Source organism: Girardinichthys multiradiatus, chromosome 3, assembly GCF_021462225.1.
Source record: "Girardinichthys multiradiatus isolate DD_20200921_A chromosome 3, DD_fGirMul_XY1, whole genome shotgun sequence".
NCBI classification, from domain to species: Eukaryota; Metazoa; Chordata; class Actinopteri; order Cyprinodontiformes; family Goodeidae; genus Girardinichthys; species Girardinichthys multiradiatus.
This window is the reverse complement of record NC_061796.1, coordinates 12,660,258-12,682,355: the sequence shown is the minus strand read 5'-3', so window position 1 is coordinate 12,682,355 and position 22,098 is coordinate 12,660,258. Positions and strand designations below refer to the sequence as shown.

The 22,098-nt window shown below is 38.4% G+C and overlaps 1 protein-coding gene across 2 annotated transcripts in view; it reads left to right on the top strand.

Annotated features, from left to right (window-relative positions):
• LOC124865431 (CUB and sushi domain-containing protein 3-like) overlaps positions 1-22,098 on the top strand; it is a 359,430-nt gene that overhangs the window by 65,583 nt on the left and 271,749 nt on the right. For both annotated transcript variants that reach the window (XM_047360499.1, XM_047360500.1), the window contains exons 5-7: positions 10,796-11,042; positions 20,784-20,896; positions 21,969-22,046. In XM_047360499.1, coding sequence (XP_047216455.1) covers positions 10,796-11,042; positions 20,784-20,896; positions 21,969-22,046 — 438 coding nt within the window. The remainder of the gene's footprint in view (positions 1-10,795; positions 11,043-20,783; positions 20,897-21,968; positions 22,047-22,098) is intronic.

Sequence of the window (22,098 nt, the reverse complement as noted above, 5' to 3'; positions counted from 1 at the left end):
GGAAATATTTAACAACTGAACTAAATAAATGTTTTCACCCAAGAAGTTAAAATTGTCTTTTTTGTGGTTATTTTCACTTCCCTGAAGCTTCAATGTTGAATCAAAGCTTTATTTATGGACAATTCATCTCAGTTAGCCTTTGCTTGCATTATTTATTATTGCAATTAAACATCAAACTTTTTCTTTCAACTTTCTTCTTTCTCTTTCTTTCCTCAGAAACCTGTAAATACAGTTTTGTTTAAAGCAGGATTGTCAAACTTAAATACTCAGTGGGCCAAAATTTAAAACTTGGACAAAGCCTTAGGCCAGCCTTCATATTTATTTAAAAAAGGTCTACAATTGGGGACATTTTAGTGAGGACTCTCTAGCTTTGTGGACTAAATTCCAGGGTTAATCTTTTTAATAGGTTTAGAATAATAAACCTTGAACCCCCACCTTAACGTGGTGGAGGGGTTTGAGTGCTCGAATGATCCTAGAGGAAATGTTGTCTGGGGCTTAAATGCCCCTGGTAGGGTCTCCCGTGGCAAACAGGCTCTAGGTGACGGGTCAGACAAAGAGCGGTTCAAGAACCCCTCATGACAACTACAAAATCAAGGCACGTGACGTCGCCCGGTACGGCGGAGCCGGGGTCCCACCGTGGAGCCTGGCCTGGGGTCGGGACTCGTCGGAGAGCGCCTGGTGGCTGGGTTGCTCCTCGTGGGACCCGGCCGGGCCAAGCTCGAACGAGAGACGCGAGACTATCCCCCAGTGGGCCCACCACCTGCAGGGGGAACCGTGCAAAAAGGATTGGGCGGCGGACGAAGGTGGAGACCTCGGCGGCCCGATCCCTGGATGCTTAGGCTGGCTCTTGGGACGTGGAATGTCACCTCGCTGGGGGGGAAGGAGCCTGAGCTTGTGCGGGAGGTCGAGAGATATCGACTAGAAATAGTCGGGCTCGCCTCCACGCACAGCGTGGGCTCTGGAACCCATCTCCTCAAGAGGGGCTGGACTTTCTTCTACTCTGGAGTGGCCCACGGGGAGAGGCGGCGGGCTAGGGTGGGTTTGCTTGTCGCCCCCCTGCTCAGCCGTCTAGTGTTGGGGTTTACCCCAGTGGATGAGAGGGTCGCATCCCTTCGCCTTCAGGTTGGGGAGAGGTCTCTGACTATGATTTCAGCCTACGGGCCGAGTGGTAGTGGGAGTACCCGGCCTTCTTGGCGCCCCTGTCGGGGTTGCTGGATAGTGCCCCTCCCGGGGACTCCATTATTCTGCTGGGGGACTTCAACGCCCACGTGGGAAATGACAGTGACACCTGGAGAGGCGTGATCGGGAGGAATGGCCTCCCCAATCTGAATCCGAGCGGTGTTTTGTTATTGTTCTTCTGTGCTAGTCATGGATTGTCCATAATGAACACCATGTTCAAACATAAGGGTGTCCATCAGTGCACTTGGCACCAGGATACCCTAGGCAGGAGGTCAATGATCGACTTTGTTGTCGTATCATCAGACCTTCGGCCGCATGTTTTGGACACTCGGGTGAAGAGAGTGGCTGAGCTGTCCACTGATCACCACCTGGTGGTGAGTTGGATCCGTTGGGGGAGGAGAAAGCCGGACAGACTTGGCAGGCCCAAGCGCATAGTGAGTGTCTGCTGGGAACGTCTGGCGGACCCCTTGGCCAGGGATGTATTCAACTCTCACCTCCGGGAGAGCTTTGACCAGATTCCAAGGGAAGTTGGAGACATAGAGTCCGAGTGGACCATGTTCTCCACATCTATTGTCGATGCTGGTGCCCGTAGCTGCGGCCGTCAGGTCTGCGGTGCCTGTCGTGGAGGCAATCCCCGAACCCGGTGGTGGACACCAGTAGTAAGGGACGCTGTCAAGCTGAAGAAGGAGTCCTATCGGCTGTGGTTGGCTTGTGGGACTCCTGAGGCGGTACCGTGGGGCCAAGCATGCCGCGGCCCGGGCGGTGGCAGAGGCAAAAACACGGACCTCGGAGGAGTTCGGTGAGGCCATGGAGAAGGACTACCGGTTGGCCCCGACGCGATTCTGGCAAACCATCCGGCGCCTCAGGAGGGGGAAGCAGTGCTTCGCCAACACTGTTTACAGTGGGGGTGGGGAGCTGCTGACCTCGACTGGGGACATTATCGGGCGGTGGAAGGAGTACTTTGAGGATCTCCTCAATCCTGCCATCACACATTCCCTGGTGGAAACAGAGGAGTCTTTGGATGTTGTGGGGCTGTCATGGTTGACACGCCTCTTCAACATTGCATGGCGGATGGGGACAGTGCCTTTGGATTGGCAGACTGGGGTGGTGGTCCCCCTACATAAGAAGGGTGACCGGAGTGTGTGTTCCAACTACAGGGGGATCACACTCCTCAGCCTCCCTGGTAAGGCCTACTCCAGGGTATTGGAGAGGAGAGTCCGGCCGATAGTCGAACCCCGGCTTCAGGAGGAGCAGTGTGGTTTTTGTCCCAGCCGTGGAACACTGGACCAGCTCTATACCCTCTACAGGGTACTCGAGGGTTCATGGGAGTTTGCCCAACCAGTCCACATGTGTTTTGTGGACCTGGAGAAAGCATTCGACTGTGTCCCTCGTGATGCCCTGTGGGGGGTGCTCCAGGAGTATGGAATTGAGGGCCCTTTACTAGGGGCCTCCGGTCTCTGTACAAGCGGAGCAGGAGTTTGGTTCGCATTGCCGGCACTAAGTCGGACCTGTTCCCGGTGCATGTTGGACTCCGGCAGGGCTTTGTCACCGGTCCTGTTCATAACTTTTATGGACAGGATTTCTAGGCGCAGTCAAGGGCCGGAGGGGGTCTGGTTTGGGGACCAGAGGATTTTGTCTATTCTTTTTGCAGATGACGTGGTCCTGCTAGCCCCCTCTAGCCAAGACCTACAGCATGCCGAGTGTGAAGCAGCTGGGATGAAAATCAGCTCCTCCAAGTCCGACGCCGTGGTTCTCGACCGGAAAAGGGTGGCTTATACTCTTCAGGTTGGAGGGGAGTTCCTGCCTCAAGTGGAGGAGTTTAAGTATCTCGGGGTCTTGTTCACGAGTGAGGGAAGAATGGCCACGAACTTTGGGTCATGATCGAAAGAATGAGATCCCGGATACAAGCGGCTGAAATGAGCTTCCTCCGTAGGGTGGCCGGGCACTCCCTTAGAGATAGGGTGAGGAGCTCAGCCATCTGGCGAGGGGCTCGGAGTAGAGCCGCTGCTCCTCCACACCGAGAGGAGTCAATTGAGGTGGCTCGGGCATCTATACCAGATGCCTCCTGGACGCCTTCCTCGGGATGTGTTCCAGGCACATCCCACTGGTAGTAGGCCCAGGGGACGACCCAGGACACGCTGGAGGGACTATGTATCTCGGCTGGCCTGGGAACGCCTTGGGCTCCCTCCGGAGGAGCTGGAGGAGGTGTCTGGGGAGAGGGACGTCTGGGCGTCTCTGCTGAGTCTGCTGCCCCCGTGACCCGGTCCCGGATAAAGCGGAAGACGACGAGTATGAGTACGGGTACGAGTACGAGAATAATAACAATAATGATAATACTTAAAATGAAAATCCAATCTTTTAATTCCAAATTTAAATAAATATAAATATTAAAGCTCAGTTTTGCACTCTCATAAACACTGGTCCAAGCAATATACTTGGCATCTCTTCTTCTACCTGAAGCTTGTATTGGATGTCCACAGTGGAGGGGGATTGTGGGTGCTGACTGAAATGGCAACATACCTGCTGATGATTCAGGGATTTGTAGTATTAGTGCATTGGCGGGCCAGCTCTAGTAGACATTTGGAATATCTTGTGGCCCAAATAAATTACAATGTAAAACAGCAGATTAGTGCTTTCTTTGTATGTATTCAATACCTGAAGTTCTGCGCTCAAAGAAAAGAAAAGAAACACTCCTATTTAATTTTACCTGAAATCAGACACCAAGATTAGATTTTTTTTTGAGTCTGGAGATTTTTTAACTGGTAATTTTGTAATTATTTGAGAGTCACTATTTAGTCTACTGTAATGAAATGGTGGTTTTAAGACTCAATTAATTATCTAAAAGCTATCCATATTTTTGCAGGCTGTGTATGCAGATGAATATTTTTTCAAGTTAATGTTTTACTGACAAATTGAAATCTTTCTAAAATTAAAAATGTTAGTCACAACATAAATTATTCATCCTTTAATATTCATCATATATTTTTACATTCATTCATCTTCTATACCGCTTATTCCATAGTAGTGCTTGTCTCCAGCAGTCTACGGGCGAGAAGCAGGTTAGGTCACCAATCCATCGCAGGGCAACACAAAGACATGCAGGACAAACAACCATGCATACATACATTCAACCCTAAGGGCAATGTAAAGAGACCAGTTAATCTAACAGTCATGTTTTGGACTGTGGGAGCAAGCTGGAGTACCTGGTGAGAACCCACGCATGCATGGGGAGAACATGCAAACTCCACACAAAAAGAACCCTGGCCAGGAGTTGAACCCAAGACCTTCTTGCTGCAAGGCAACAGTGCTACCAGCTGTGCCACCATGCAGTTACATATTTTTCACTTTCCTTTTAACTTCATAGTAAACAACATATATCCAGGAAACTTTACTCAAAAGCAGATGTGGGTACACCCAAATCTGCATTAAACAGATTTGGCTTGGCTAAATATAGCAAGGGTTTTTTTTAAAGAAAGAGTGACCCATATCCTGCTTTTTTAGCTTAAAATACCACCAACACTGGATCTACACTGATTTAAAGATCCATTTCCCCAAAGAAATAACACTATTTGTTAAACTAAATTATTAGAAGTTTAGTTTATTGTGAAGCAGATGAAAATAAAAAGAAAGATTCACAATTTGTTTGTGTTTAAATAAAACCCAAACAAAACAGAAGGTTTTTGTGGCCCATTAGCACTGACTTGATTTTGGCCCAGGTGGCAAAAGGTTTGGATACCACTGGTTTAAGGGAAATTCACTGCGGGAGCGCCACAATGGTTGTATCGATACACAAACATCAAATGAGGCCTGTTGTACACATTAAATGCCGGAGTGCGAAAAAACGGAACACATTATTGGACATCAGCTGTGGATAGTTTGATTATACTGCAGCATTAATGTACGTTTTCAGAAAATAACATGCACGTACATTATTTGTGGGGATTGAACTGTTGTTTTGTTACTGTTATCTCTATAATTCATAAAAATACTTGAATATCAAAATGGTACAATTTTGATATAAGTAAATGGTACAAAATAAAAGTAGCAAGGGAGGAAATTGTAATGGGAACAAAATATGGGAACAAATTGGGGAGGAATTTAACCCAGAGCTTTTTGAAATACCTTAATTTGAGCGATGAAAATGGTTTAATTTTACAATTATTCTGTGTTGTGCTTTTGCTTTTTCTGAACAGTTATGCAGGCATATCCATAAAGATAATGGTTTCCGTGAAAAGCAGGCCATATGTGCTTTTTATCAGAAAATTGTATTGTAGCTGCTGAGGCAATTGATTTACATGTGCAAGCTCTGCCAACCAGTGGTTAAACACCAACAGAGTCAAAGATCTCTCTCACCTTAATATTTAATGCTGAGAAATGTGAAAACCAAAAGAGCAAATGTAGAATTTCATTTTACAATAGGAAACACAAAACAAGGAAAATAGCTTGACATATGTTTGAAATATGGTGGGTATAGAGGCAGGCGAATGCTGCAGATGAAGGGTTCTTTTCCATTTAGGGTGGTAGCCTTGCTATGCTGACACCGGGGACAGCATGGTACCATGAGGATATGATCTGTTAATAGGCTGTCATTTTGGTTGCCAGCCAGTCTTCAACAAAATAAGAAAATTAAGCTACATAAGTACATGGTTACAAAAAAAGAAATTCAGCTATGCCAATTACAACCTGTTATGGAAAAGCTTTGCTGTTGTGCTAAATGCAACATGTTCCTTTAGTCTGAACTTGTTACAGGTTGTTCATTTATAATAAAACTGGCTAAATAGCTGACCACTAGAATCTAAAATATGATTGATAACCTGAATTTTTTAAATTAGGCTCCATGTCCAGTATAAACTGATTGTAGGTTTAATAATGAGATGATGGTGATTCAATTAATTAAGATGTACTTCATGAAAAAATTGGTCCTTTAATTTCTGATTGGTCATTGAATTATACCGTTCTTTTCTTAAAGTTTATTTCAAAATTGAAATAACCATAAGATGGCTGCTGTAATGAAATGAGCCACTACAATAGGCATGAATTGTACCTCTGCACCCATTACAGACCTATTTCCATTCTTCACCATAACTGGTGTTTGACATGACATCCTCCAGAGCAAATGAGAGACATTTTGTAGAACGAGCCACTGCTTTACATTAACACACATATTATCACAAAGGAAAAACCTTAGGGAGTGTTGAAAATTATAAACAAGTTCCTTCCTTTCCATCCTTGGGGGGGTGAATATTTCAAAGTAGAAAGACAAGTGCTGTATATCTGATCAAAGTCAAGGGGAGAGAGGTTTAATCCCTCCTCAAGTAGCATTAGATTGCTGATGCTGGGGATGTAAATGAGCTCAACTAAAGCAGTCCTAATCCTCACACCATCTTTTTTTTCCTGACACCATTTTTTTTAAAGGCAGACCCTTCTTCATTTTTAAATCCAGAGCATGCTCTATTGATTTGCTAAGCGTCACACCACCCAGCATTCAGTGTCTCGCTTATGTTAAACAATATTTGATAAAACTGTTCCTGAGATTTCATCATGTTACCCAGAACACCCTGCAAAGTCCTGTTGTAGTGAAGGTATTTAGAATATTGTAGTTACAAAGTTTTTTTTAAGCCTTTGGCAGCAGTTTGCATCTTATAATTTACAATGTTATGCATGGGTACTTCTCCAAGAAATAGAAAAGAAACCTGTCTTGCTCTCTCTGCATAGTCATGGATTTCTTTCTACTTCAAAGCATTGCTTTAATTTTTAGAGCAATTTGTCTTCACCTGTAGACACAATGGGTCATAAGTTGGGTTTTTATGATCCTTCTCAGGCGTGAACATCTGTTTTTTTGTCTTTAGTAAATCTTTAGTCAAAAATCTACATAAATTATTCAATGTTTATTCTTGGTAAATAGTGTTTAGTGTTGCTTGTGGTAAGTGGGCTATTAGCACGCATGTTTTTATCACTTAGGCAGTGTGCTGTCCTGTTGTAACCTTTATCTTAAATTGTTGTCTTTTAATCAGTTTGCCTCAAAAACCAACCTAATTTACTCTTCCTGATAATTTGGCAATTACTGTATTTTGACTTTATTTTGACCAATCATGGGTGATGCCACAAGGCCATAGCAGATGCCATACAAGCTGTTGATACATTCTTGAAACATGTTTTAATATTTTATATTATGTAAATGTTTGGAGGCTTTTAAGTTTATATGCAATTTGCATTTTAACCTCTGTCTCATTCAGAATACCAAAGGGAAATTTAGAAATCGTGGAATAATCTGCATAATTCTCTCTTTTCCTTTTACACTGACTGATTAAATGAGCTTTGCACAATATGTATTTTTTCTTTAAGTAGAATAATAACTGAATATCAAAATGCCATGGTATTTCACATGAAAAAGAAGTTTCTCTTGCAAAGGGCTGTTCAGTTGGTGTTAGCATGTGCCGTTGTCTGGTAAGGTAAGTTTAAGCTGGTATATTAAGCTCTGGATGGGAAGGTGAGCGCTTTAACCTTGACAACATGTTGTATCTATGCTTGAGCTTTCTACTTTCAAGTATAAAATATATTTTTTACGTTTTACCCTGTTTTGTTGACAGTCTGCAGTTTAAGACCTTATCCAGGCCTTCAAAATCTTTTATCTGGTGGCAATCTATGTACTTTTTAATAAAAGAACCAATGACAGAATGACGCAAGACCAAGATTTCTTTTATTTTCCCCCTTGGGAGAAATTTTCTTCTGGACAGGGGAAAGCTGCTACAACATTCACAACAAACAGTCCACAAAACAAAACGTTACAATGTCCAATAAATTGTATAATTACCATAAGAGCAAAACAAGATAACTCATAAAAATTCATAAACATTTGTCACATTCTCAGCATCTAATCGCCTTCACACACATTCCATTGAGTCACAACCATTCACATTCAAAGCTATTCATCAACAGGCCCTCAGAGGCCTGCTGTATTCGAGCTCATCTCTATTTCTTTTTTCCCCCTTTTTTTTAACATGTCCTGTCCAGCCGAATAGCACTCGGAATTGTTGTCTGAGTGACAAGAAAATGCCCAAGAGACTTACTTTCACAAGTGGAGCATTACAACTAACTGTACAAAACTCCGCTTGATATATATGTATAAAAAAACTACATGAGAAACTGGTTTGGGATTACTACTACTCTTATTTATAGAGCCATTTTACAGAAGACATGTTGGCTTAAAGAGGTTAAACTAGAGCACAGGTTTATTTATAAGAGTGTATTTTTAACACCTTTTAAAGCAGAAAGTTATTTAAGTGTAATGGAACCCTTATTAATAAGACCTCAGTCCAAATTTCTATTTTGAAATAGATCTGTTGGACAGTCTGCTGATTTACCACCAACAGGTGGTCAACTGTATCTGATGCATGCTGCCCACATTCATACTTAGTTAGTTATAAAGACTTATTTTACATGGCAAAGACAATAAAAATATATGTTTTTGGGACAATTTTGTTAAACCTCTTAATGCTGTTAACAAAGCAGCTGCTTTATGTTGAATGGTTTCCAATGAACTTCGTCTGACCTTGTGGCCCCTAATGGATAAACAGTCCATACGTGGACAATGGCAAATCTCACAAAATTTGTTCACAGAAAACAACCTTGATATTTCTATTTCCCCTCATTGTTTGACTCATTTTCTGTCTGGTTTGCCCCTCTTTTTGGTTTAAAGTAATTTTATTACTGTTGGCACTCACAGTAAGCAGGATCATAAAAATATGACTGCACTAATCCAATGAGTGGCTAGATGCTCCGTACAAAGGATGTAAGTTTCCTCAAGTCTGACAATTGAGTGGATGTTTGGATAGAATGAAATGAATTTGGCCTATAATTACTAAATCACGACTCATTGCAGATATACAGTCACTCCAGAGGCACATGAAAACACTTAAAATGTTGGTTGCTATGTCAAACTTCACAGTTGGACATCTGTAAATCCAAATTTTAAAGGAATCTTGGATCTACATTTAATTACCAGGTATGTGGTATCTAAATAGCACATACCTGGTAATAGCTGAGGTTGGTAAAATTAATCAGTGTGAGCCACTTCCTAAAACAAAATCTTTCTATGTGTATGCAGGTGTTTTGTTTCTGTCTTGTTCAGACTTCATTACTCTTTTTTTTAAACCCCATTTGTTTTATACACATCTGTCTTATTGTGCTTAAATCTTGGTTTTAAGTTTTATTTTAGCCCAATTTTTAGGATTCTGTGCTGTTCTCAACATTAATATGCTGGGCAGATTTTGCAGTGCTTAATATCAGTTTAGTCTCAGTTGATATACATTACTTTTCAAAAGCCCATATGGGTATTTGGTTTGTTGTTCTAAATGGTTATTTATCTTTGGTAAATTTTATGCTGCAAAGAGTCAAGTGACTTAAATTAACTAATTGTATGTTCACATATACTAATGCTGCCAACAAAGGAGCCTGGACTAAGCCTGTCCTTAGTGTATTCTAGAAATTAAAGTTTTGATATAAGTCAAACACGTGTCTCATTCATCAGTGTGTCAAACAGTCTCAGTTTCTCATATCTGCCTACCCTATAGGACTTTGATCAATTGCAATGCTTCTGCTAATGTGTTCAAAGACACGGATCAAAGCAAATGACTGCTTTGCTTGTCTATTTTCTCCCTTTGTTTTTTCTACTTTCGCTTCAGTTTCATACACCAACTTCCTTGTTTCTTGACCAGCCATTTGATGCAGCATACGGGAATAGTTTAAGGCTGGCATCTCTGACAGCTCTGAGTGCAGCACTGAGCCATCAAAGGTTTTAGCTGCCACATTCGAGTGTCACATATTAGTCTTAAATGATGTGAAAACTGTGAAAGCCCTGCCATCATTAGGATTCCTCAGAGAGAGAGAAAACCGATACAGGGATATATAGGAGAATGGTGACTTCTAGTAGAAAGAGTGAGGGGAATGTGAAGAGGAATGTGTAGTGAACGAGAGAGACCAAGCCACTGTTGAGGCAGAGTGCATTAATATTCAGCTGATGCACTACACTTCCCACATTGGATTTTTTTTCCCAGGATTATGAGATGTGTTTGTTTGTTGTTAGGAACCTGACAGGACATTGAGTAAAAAAGAATCAATTTCTAAAAATGGAAAGAGTGGAAAAAAGCATTAAAGACCACCTCTTCATTTTGACTGCATTGAAGACTGACGGAATTAACATTCAAGTATTCAGTTAATTAATTTGTTAGTTGATAATTTGTTCTCTTCTTTAAATTGGCAGCTTTTGTGTTAATGATTCTTGACAGTGGAAAAATGAATAATAAAAATTGTTAATTGTTTTTATTAACTGATGTATAATAAACCCTGAAGTAGCATTTAACACTGCACTTCACAACATTTTCATGCTTCATAATCAAAAGTGATTGTATTGAAATGTCTTCTTTAGCTTCCAGTCCTGCTTTCATATTCGTTTTTTTCATTTGTTCTGCATTAGTCCAAGCGGACAGTTGCATATGCTTTATGCCATCAAGCTTTATTTCCACCCATTTGAGTTAAAGGTCTAAAATAACCCAGAGTAAATGCATCTGTTCTCTTCCAATCTCCCTCCCTGTCCTTTTGCCTTGGTGATTGACAGCGGAAGACACGTGCGGTGGCACCCTGAGGGGCTCCAGCGGGCTCATCTCCAGCTTCGATTTCTCCAGCGGTGACTCCCCTGGCACGGCCGGAGGTGGTGGTGCTGGAGGCCTGGGCAGCAGCAGGGAATGTAAGTGGACCATACTGGCAGATCCAGGCGACACCATCTCTCTGGTGTTCACAGAATTTCAGATGGAGGAGAAGTCGGATTATCTGGAAATAGAAGGCTCTAAACAGCCAACCATCTGGTGAGTTGACCTTAAAGAAGGAGGGAGGTTGGGAAACATTTGTACTGCAGAGGTTGAGCATTTAAGTGTGTTTTATGATGTGCTGTTCAGAGTACATGGTATGTACCCGTAGTGTTGACACTGTGTGGAAATGAAAAGCACAGGTTTTCTAAAATCCCTGCAGAAATATGACTATAATACAATCTAGAAAACATAGTTCTTGTTCAAGGAAACACATTTTGACATTGTTTTAGGCTGGCAAAAAACATCACATTTGATAGAACTTTTAAAAGACAATTCTCAGATACACACAAACACAAATGTATGTCCACCTTTGGTAAGGATGTTTGAAATTCATCTTGTATTGCAGAAGTATAATCTAACTCTGGATAAAAAAAGAAATGTATAAAGAGATAATTATAAAAATCTGACCTTTTAATGGGAAACAAACCCCATGACAATAAATACACGTATTAAGAAGTACTGGTACCCTTTTACAGTCCCTTTAAAAGAAATGCAAGCCCATTAAGAACAGGGGCCCATTTCTTTTAGCTGTTGGCCAAAGGGCTGGGTGAGGAGACCTGTTTATCTTACCACCACACATGGTGAGCAGGATGGTCAGGGACATATAAAATCTCGAACATTCTGAGATAGAAAACTGCAGAAACAATGACATCTTGGAGTCACTAAGTCTCCATGACTACCATAATAAATTGTGTATGCCAAGTGGTTGTTCATGAGGCATGCAAGAAAAAGGCTAATTTTGCTCTACCCTCACAGACATAAATCAGTCGAGTATGCTAAACTCTACGGCAACCTTAACCTGAACTGAGACGGGGTTTGTTCGGCAATAAACACTGCAGCTAAAACAACAAATGAAAATGTGAAAAAGCACTTCATGCTGTCAAGTGTGATGGGGGATCTGTGATAATGTGGACCTGTTTCTCTTCAAAAGACCAAATGAACCTATTGGTAGTGCAGAACATCGTTAACTCTTTGATACCAGGACATTTTAAGAAAAATCTGAGGACTGTATCCTTAAACTGAAAATGGGTCTTCATTGGGTCTTACAGCTCGATGATGATTCAAAAATGGCCAGCCCAACACAGAAGTAGTTCACCTGACATACAGTTAGCTTTCTTCCAAGGCCATCTTTGTCCACAGACCTACATCTAATAGAAATCCTGTTGGGTGAGCTAAAAATAAGGAAGCATAAGAGAGGAGCTAGGAATCTGGACAATCTAGAGAAATTGTGCAAAGAGAAATGTTCAAAGATTCAAAGCTATATGTTCTAATCTTTTTTAACGTTATAGGAGAAGACAAACTGCTCTGCTACTGGCAAAAGGAGGCTGCATTTATCAATAGAAGGGATGAATAACATGCCTGTAGTGATCATTTAAAAAAAAAATTATTCTTTAACATGGCATTTTTTTCTTCACTTATTAAATGTACTCAGATGTTCAGTCTTATGTTTAATTGTTAGATTATACTGCTGTATAAAGATGAATTAATTTTATGTTTCTTGCACATCTTTACCAGAGCTCTCAACATAAACATGGATTATTTTGTCCATTTGTATGGATGATCTTTGAGTATCTTATTGATGGTGCCTTTTATCATACTTAATGTGTCAGTGGTCTTCGTAAGATATATATACATATATATATACTACTGGGATTTTGTAAAATTGGGTTAAGCTGCTGGACAACTCCGTAAGTATAGGCAGGTTTAAAATGACTAAAAGCAACCATAGAATAAAACATGCACAAGCTGCTGTTTTTCAAGCGCAAACTATATTTGCAAGCCTTTATGAGATTTTAAATAGCCTATAAATAGCCTAATATAGCCTGAAAGAAACAGCTGCAGCAGTCAAAGTCAAGAAGGAATGCTTGGATGCTTAAATTAGTAAGCTTAGTGTGACTGCCCCTAAAAGAAAGAAGTTCTGACTGAATTTTAAAGTGTGTGATTTTATATTATTAAATGCAGGGATAAATTGCAGGGATATTCTTGAGGCATGTATAACTATTATTTTCTAAGTTAAAAAAGATGTTTGGTTTTATTTAGCTGTGTTTTGAAGTCATAACATTGAATCATGTAGCAAGCTTGTGGAGCTGTATGGTAATCTAAAATGTTTCAGAATAGAGCTAAAATATTGTTTTTAACAAAGAAAATTGTAGTTTGAAATCGTATGAAATGAAAACAATGAATAAATGTTTTTTAATCATGTCAGTGTTTTCATCGCAGATGAGGATGGGTTTAGACAGTCTAACCTTTAAGCAAAAAAAACGGGGAATTTATCATCCTCCACTCATCAGTCTTTTTTCCCATCTTCCCAAAGAATCAATTGGTTGGAACGTGCTGGTGTTACACCAGTTTATCACCTATCTTAAATCTTACCTTCTTCAGAGCAGGAAGAAAATAGAATAAATGCTAAAATGTCCATGGTTCTGTAACACATTTTCATTGACAGCGTGTTACGGAAAACATTGTAAATGTGCCTTTGGGTTCTGCTCGAATAAAGTGAATTTGCAGAGAACAATTTTTATATATTTTAAATTACTAATTATTGGCAGATTTGTTATAAGGCATCCTTCATGCATGCATATTTCTGGCTTTTCTGCATACTCTACAATGGGTTTAACTCCTAACTTCGGGTTAAGCTAATCCTGAAAAAAAACGAGCATCTGCCTGATGTTTGGGATCCTCCTGGCCATTAATTATAATGCAGCCAATACAAGCTCTAATCAACCATAAAGGCAGAAGGGCTGTTGTCCCTGAGAGGTGTCTCTCATAGTCAGATGGAGAGAGAGAGAGAAGCAGGCATTTTGTAAGTGTGAGAATTTAAAGGAGAGATGCTGTGAGTGTGGCAATGACTGCTAAGTATTGCATGTTGACATGGCCAAGAAGAGTGTGATGGAGACTTCATCTGGGATGACATTAAGATGTACTGACAGTTCAACAGATAACCTTTTTCTCATAAGTATAACAACACTAAAATTAGTAATTTTATTGTCATAACTGCTGCTATATTTCAAATTCTTCAGAGAATCATTGTCCACTACTTACATTCATTCAGTTACAGTATATATTGTATACAACAATATATTGTTGCTATAAAAACGGTCATTTTCAAAGGAAATTCCTATGTTGGCCTAAGTGGTGATGTAATTGACTATTGCCATGTATGATGAAGTGTGGAAAAACATGTTAAATGTGCCTAAACATTAGGAAATGAAGGACATTTTAGAACATCAAATTGTATCAAGTCTTTTCAGTAGTGGTGTCCTTTTTAATGCCCCCAAAGCATGCAACTGTACGGATAAATGGTGTAGAGTTCAGTGTTCTAATTTGTCTGGAAGGAATACATTGCAACTTTTGATGTCAACATCCTCTTTTACAACTTTTTTCTGAAATATTCTAAGATCAGCTTACCATCTGGGAACTAAGCTTTAATGCTCAATGAGTGCTCACAAGTGCTGAAGTAGTATTTCAGAGAACTATTCAGAAAGTAGGTCGAGCTGCTATTAGCATTCAGCATTTCGAGTTGAATAAATCATCAGTGCAGACAGAGTCTCTGCATAGCGCATCATGAGGTTATTGTTATTTGGTCATTGTTGCAACAGTCGGGTAGCACTTGTGTAAATTAAACTGCAGTGGTGCACTTGACGCTCATGATACAAAATATGTCAGCTTGGCTTAGCTCAAGAACAAATTGTGTGTGCTACAGAGTTCAATGCATAGAAAGGCAACGTTTTAGTACTATTAACATATGTTTAACAAATCCTTAATTCATTCCATGAATGGAACATAAAATAAATAACTTAATACATCTATATTTATTTCAGAAAATACAATAAATGTTTTGCATATACAGTGAAATACAAAGCAGTGAAAAGTCAGATGATGAGTCATAGTATATCTGAATCAGGGGACACTTTAATAATGTTGAGGTGCTGTTTTGTTGTTGTTTTTTTTTTTTTTACCAAATATGTTAGATATTAGGTACAGAGGCTTAACACGCAGCATTTTAAGTTCTGTCAATTTTACTACTGTCTGTGGTGCCATGCACTGTGCATCATGTGAAACTCTAGATAGATTTTACTGTATGCCCCCAAAGGTAATAGGCCGTTAGACATCGTTTTCCTTTTAGGCCCTACAGTTCCCAAGGGATTCAATGAGCCCAAGTGCAGTGTGGCCAGCACTTTAGAGAGATGACTTGAACTTCTCCAAGGTAAACAAACAGACAAGCAAACAGGCCCAATTCAGGAAGACTAAATTCCTTATGCCTACAAAACTTATAGTTCTTGATCTTGATCTGCGTGTGACTGTGTACAAGGCCATATAACTGTCAAACATTCAAACACCCTGTATAGCACCAGCTGCAGGCAGAGACGAGCCAACTGTCAATTTAGCCTTGAGTTTTACAGCTGCTTAACAAAGATAGACAGTCTGGAACCGTACACTCTTTGAGATTTATCGTTGCTTTTTATCCTTTTCAGGAAAAATAAACTTAAAATGTGATCCACTCTGCCTTGAACGTCTCAATATGAGATAATATCAGTGTAAGCCATGTGGATACAGGATGAATTAGTTTCAGATAACAAAACACTTCAAGCAGAAGCTTTACATTTTCGGGGAGTTAAACGTGCAGAGCACCTGACAGTGCTGAGAACTACATTATTCAGATTTTAACAAACTTCTCAATATGTATTAGAAGAAATACATAGAAACAATAAGAATCACCTAATTCTGACTACTTATTTCCTGAAATTGATTGCTGACATTATTCACACAACTAAAAACCAGAACATTAGGACAAGACTTATTTTTGGCTGACTCATTTATGCACCTGGCTGCCTTTATCTTTCTAACAGTTAAACATTTTTTATCAGATCTTGGCAAATGAGTATTATTGATTTTTCCGTTGCCAAGCTGTTGAACTTTGATCTCAGGCTGCACATCAATCTCTTTAAAAAGAAGAAGAAAAAAAAAAAAACTAACTAACTTTTTTGTAGCAAAAAACATCTCTGGATAGGTTCAGAAAAAAACCACAATGTTATTCTCTTGAAATATGATTGTTCAGCTCTGATCACAAAGGCAAAAACAACAAGCAGTAAATCACATGTCATTCATTATTTCAAATATCTACACAGCATTTAAAACTTTAAAGGAATTGCAAATATCTGAAACAGTTTTTTGCTTATAACAGGAAATTCAACCAGAAAATGTAATTACTTGGTGAATCTTTTCTCTGGTTGCCTATCGACCTCATTTTCCACCTCCAGTCAGTATTCAGTCTCTTGCAGATGTTTCCAATTACTTAGCGCATCTTTTTGGATGCTATAAACATATTCAGGCAACTAGCTTTGGAATTGATTGTCTCCACACCAGACAATATTTTGCTCTGCTCAATAAGTATGAACACCCCTATTCCAAAAGCGCAGCTAAAAGATTGCCAGAGTTAGATTGCAATATTCAAAGGGTAGGCAGAGCAAGAGGTGTCTTGCAGCTAAATTACCAACTTCAGTAAAATTATTATGCATGTTATATTGCATTTCTTTGCTGTGGGATTTTCTATTGATCATCCAAGGCAAAGTAACATCCGTCAAATTATCTTAACAAGGCACACCTAACAGGGTACAGTCTGGGAAAAATGGAGCTTCTGTTCTAATGAAAGAATGTGAATTGAGAATTTACTCAGGTGTTACATATGAGCAATAAATATAAGGAGTTTCTGGCCATTCAGGAATCTGCTCAATGTTCTTCAAAGTCTGTGTGTTGGCAAACCATTATACACTAAGCTGTCTTATTATACCTTCTAATAAGAAAAGGTAATGGAGAACAACTCATTCTTTATTATTACATTTCAGTTTCCCACGATTATATATATATAAATAGATTTTATAGATATTTTAAATGGAAGGAAAAAGGACACCGTCTCCTAACCCTGATTGATTTTGCTTTCTACAGGGTTCCTAAACAGTCTTAAAAATTCTGCACAAAGTTTGGAGTTTACTTCAATCAGTATGAAGTATGGGATAATGAAGATTGTACATACAATTATTTTACAGATCTCTTCACTATTCCATTCTCTAAAAGACAAAAAACTGAATTTCTAAAAATAAATAGGTAGTTTTGTTATGTATATTAAAAGGACATCATTTTTGTCTATTTTGCTACATCACAACTCAAGGTAACCATTTTGGCATCAGTTTTGTTTGAGACCTCAAAAAAGGGCCAGTTTGCTGGCTTTTGGATTCTGCACTAATTTAAATCAATGTTTTAAACTGAACACCTTGAAGGTCAATGTATTAAAAACAACTTTTTTCACAAACACAATGAAGTTTTTAAAGATCAAAAGAATCTGAATTCAGTAAAGAAATAGATTTATAAACAGAACCAACCTAAGTTAGTTCTGACTGAAAAGTCTTTGATAATTGTGCCAAACTGACTGCCAAATCTCTGGCTGATTTGTTGAACATCAGGGAAAAAATAGAGAAAACCCTTACTATTTCAGGTTAATACTTGTATCTTCAATTTCCAGAATGTTATAACAATAAATAGTTATGTTTAGAAAATTAAGTATGGAAAAATGGGCAATCTTGGTAAATACAGTTACCACAAAATTGTTCATTCCCCTGCCAGATTAAGGTGTAAAATAATCTCCTTATTTTATCAACATGTTTCCTCTTACTGGAAGTAATGTTAACATTTTGGTGTGGCCTAGCCAGAATAAAGGTTATGGTGATGGCAAATAGACCATCCTACCGCAAGGAGCTCATCAACAAAAATAAATACTAAAAATATCAGTGAAAACTTGCAAAAAACTGAATGATTATTGAGAGTGGTATTTATAATGTTCTACATGCCTTTCATGTTTTTTTTAATATACTGTAGGTTCTCCTTTTACATTGTTTTTTTTATTTTGAGAAATATCTGTCCCAGAAGCAAACGACTTGATTGAATGAAAATACTTAAAATTAGAATCTGCAAGGGATATGAAAACTGTTCGACTTTATCTAGGACCCTTGCATATATTTTATCATAGAACCTGTTGAACTACAAAACCTGGTAGAGACACCGTTGTCAACTTATCACTGGGGCATCAGATACTCTTAATCAAGTATTTGAGTGTAAAAGGCAATGCACAAAAAAAATCACTGTTCAGTGACACAAATCAGTCCATATTAGGATAGCAGCTACATACAGAGGTAGGTCTTTTTTCCATGCATAGCAGGCGTTCTACTACCAATATCAATGCATAGCACATTTTATCTCTGTGCACCTTGCTTTTTTTCCAGGGAGATGTTCTCAGAGTGATTGTTTCACTTCAACTCCTAACAGGCTTTTAGCCTTTTTGTTGCTGTTAGACATTTGTTTGCAATTGACAGATGATGTTTTAATTTCTCTTAGACATTTGCCTTTGTAAAAAAAAAAATATATATATATATAGCTTTGGATTTGTCACATACCTTCCTTCTTGGGGTATAATCAGTGGGTGTAGATGGAAGCAACTCTATTATATTGATTCCTTTTCATAAAGACTTCTGAAAGACGTCTTGGGATAATTCATGGTCCCATTGCAGGAAATTTGAATGCAGTCTGTTCTTCCTTTAGCTACCAGGCAGCAGATCTTTTTAAATGTACATGTTTAGTGTAGAACTTAACATTTTGTCAATTACAAAGTGAGAGAAAATGTCTGATTTATGTGGAAATTGATTACCTTTACATTCCCATTTAGGAGGTACCATTCTCCTCATTTGTGATGGATAATGTAGACTTAAAAACCTGGTGGTCCAAATTTGTATTTAGTTTAGCTAATCAAATAAAAAAGTTCCTCTGTAGTTTACCCATCTTCCACTCTGAGATAATATTACATAAAAAAATATGAGATATAAAAATATTTCTAAAAATTAAACAAGAATAAATCAAATGTCAGATGGGATTAATAATACATTTCTAAAATTTGCAATGGCCACCAAATAAAAAATGTCACTACTCTCTCTGTGTTTGTCAGTCATAGCACCTGTCTCTCTCTTTTTCATGAAATGCCACTTTCACTTCTGCACTTCTACCAGTTTGCTTGTCTATTTGTCCCTGAGGTAAGATAGAGGTAGTAAAGAGAGAGTAAATGCCAAAGGAATCACATAGAAAGCTTATTTTAAATGCAACTGCATATACTAAAAGATGAACATGTGAGCTAGGACACATACACACCATAACTGATGTTTTCTTTTTGTGTGTCCCATTATGGGAACATAAGACTCAACAACACTATACTCATCCTACATCCTGTCCTAAGCGTCTGTTTAAACTGTACAATGACATTGTTATTCTACTGGCTGTACTATGACAGGACTTATTGTAAGGATTTGAAGGCAATAAAAAAAGCTTGTTAGCCCAACATACGAGAAGGCCCTTAGCAGCTTTAAACCTCTGAGATAATAGAGCATTCTTGATGCTGAATCTATATCCTGTAAGGAACCCGACAGAAAAAACGGAGCACACTTTAAGTCACACACACTTGTTTTGACAAACCGTTAACACACATTTAATGACACACCAACACAAGACTCAACACAAGGTATTTTCCTGTTTGGTATGTTTTGCTTTCTAGTTTCCCGCTAATGGACATTTTCGCAAATACAAACAGTTGGAATGCTTTTGTCACTGTAAATTAACACATTGTAACTAGATGCAAAATACTGTCTGCATGATTTACTGTATCTTTAAGTCTGGGACAGCTGTTTGCATGCCTTTCCTTCAGTCACCAGAAATAAATTATTTCTCCTTAATATTGATGGGCAAAGTCAGATATATCTAAAGAGTCTTTTTTAAAATGTTTGTAGAGTTTTTCAGTTTTAGGAAAATAAAGTTTCAGGTGGACAGAAAATCCTACACAAAAGCAAAAATTTTCTGAGGGTTGTTTGCAGCACTTTTTTTTTAGTAGCCTATGTTATTCAGGGATTCATGGAAGCTCAGAGCTGCCACCCAGACAAAAGAAAACTAGAGCTATATCATAGTATAAAAAACGTTATTGGACAAATGATATCTTTTCCTTGTTTGTACAATATATTATCATGTTATTATAATATATTTGTTACTATTTGAGCAAAATACCAGGTTTCACAGTAAACATATATACAAAAAAAAGTAAACTATAACATTTCCACATTGTCTAGGTGTTAAACGGTTTGTCCGCACCCCGACCAACTTCTTAAGGTTACAATAAATCTTTTTTTTGTTTTTACAATAAAAGTTATCATTTTATAACCTGACCATTTTTTATTGTTCTAACACTGTAATTTTCATGTCTGTATAATGTATTATCAAGTTTTCACAATATAATCATTCTATTTTGAGAACATGAAACGTTTTTTGTAAAAGCATGACAAATATATATTGTATTAACATATGTTGTTCAAACATGAAAATATATTATCAAAGCATGATTATATACTGTGCGAACAAGAAAATATATTGTTAGTACAAGAATGTTTTAATTTTATAGCATTATAATAGCCTTTTTATGTTTTTGTTTTTATTTTTGTTGGGGTTGAAGTTCTATGCTTCCATACATTTCTGTACCTTGCCATACTGTAGGTGGATTTGTTTTTAAATCACCACCATTCCTTGCACATTTTGATTTGAATACTTATGATAATGGAGTAAAACTAAAGCAGATGACCAAACTGCTTTGAAGATGGCTTAATGTTCAAACACGTGAAATATGTTTTGTCAGATATGACTTTTCACTTTCAGGCTGACTGGAAAGAATATTCCAGCTTCTATCATCAGCAACAAAAACTGGCTACGGCTGCACTTTGTAACTGAGGGTAACCACCGTCATAAAGGCTTTAGGGCTCAGTATCAAGGTAAGACACAGTTACTTCATTAGCACACTGTAATAAAAGCCCCCCTCCTTGATTATAAAGGATCATCTTAGAAAAAAGAAACAGTCTGAAGGCTAATTACAAAACATGTTTTTGATCTTCGTTAACTGAATATTAAACAGTTTGATTAACACCCTTTGTAAAGGGCATGAAGGATTTTTTTTTCTGCTTCAGACTAAGATCATCTTAATCAAATATTTGGTTGTTAGATGCTGTATATACCCTCTGGAAAATCCAACTTTATGAGCTCTATAATCCATTGCCCCAATATTATTCTCGGCATGACTTTACAGAGAATGTGCTGCATATGTTCTCAAAGCCTGGGCCCTAAACTAGATAGGAAACTGTAAACTAACATATCTAAAAATGTTTTTGTAAATATTCACCAACATGCTGTAAACTGCTGTAGGTAAAACATCTTGCTGTGTTCCGCTGAGCTTTTTTTTCCCGTCTGACAGCATGTGATAATTTCAGATTTTAAAGCAGAGACAAGCATTTAGCATTTTGAATTATAAATAAAAAAGCCTGACCACGTCACTTAATAGATTCTAATCACAATTAGGCATTGTCCCAGCACTTTCAAATTCAGATCCCTTTGTTTTAATTTAATACACCATTTATTGCTCTTAGCTGTTTGTTGGATGATGACATCCACTTGCATCATTTACAGTAGCTTTTGTCTCCAACGTGCCCCCTGCTTTGTTTGATTAGACCTCATTAAAATACATATTGTGGCCTGTCCTTGGCGTGCTCTTTTATTCTGCATCGTAGGTCCTTTGGCTATTTAATATAATCTCTCCAATAGGTTTTTATCCATTGTTGACACAAAATAACAAAAAAGAACAAAAACAATCCAACAACAAAAATAACTTCTCATATTCAGAATTGCCGGGGCGATAACTAAAAAAAAGAAGCACAGCATTAGCAGTTAGACCTTGATGTTCATAAAACCAAGTGTTGTAAAGAGAAAGAAATATTAGTACTGTATCTTCTCATATCTAATACTGTAACTTTTTTTTTTATCTAATGAACTCTTTCCATTGCTTTCAACCAGTGAAAAGCTCTGGAGAGCTTAAATCCAGAGGGGTAAAAGTATTACCAGGAAAGGACAACACTAACAAACTGTCTTTGAGTAAGTCTTTTATTTTTCTTATGCTACTGTGGTCATTGTTTGGATTTTTATT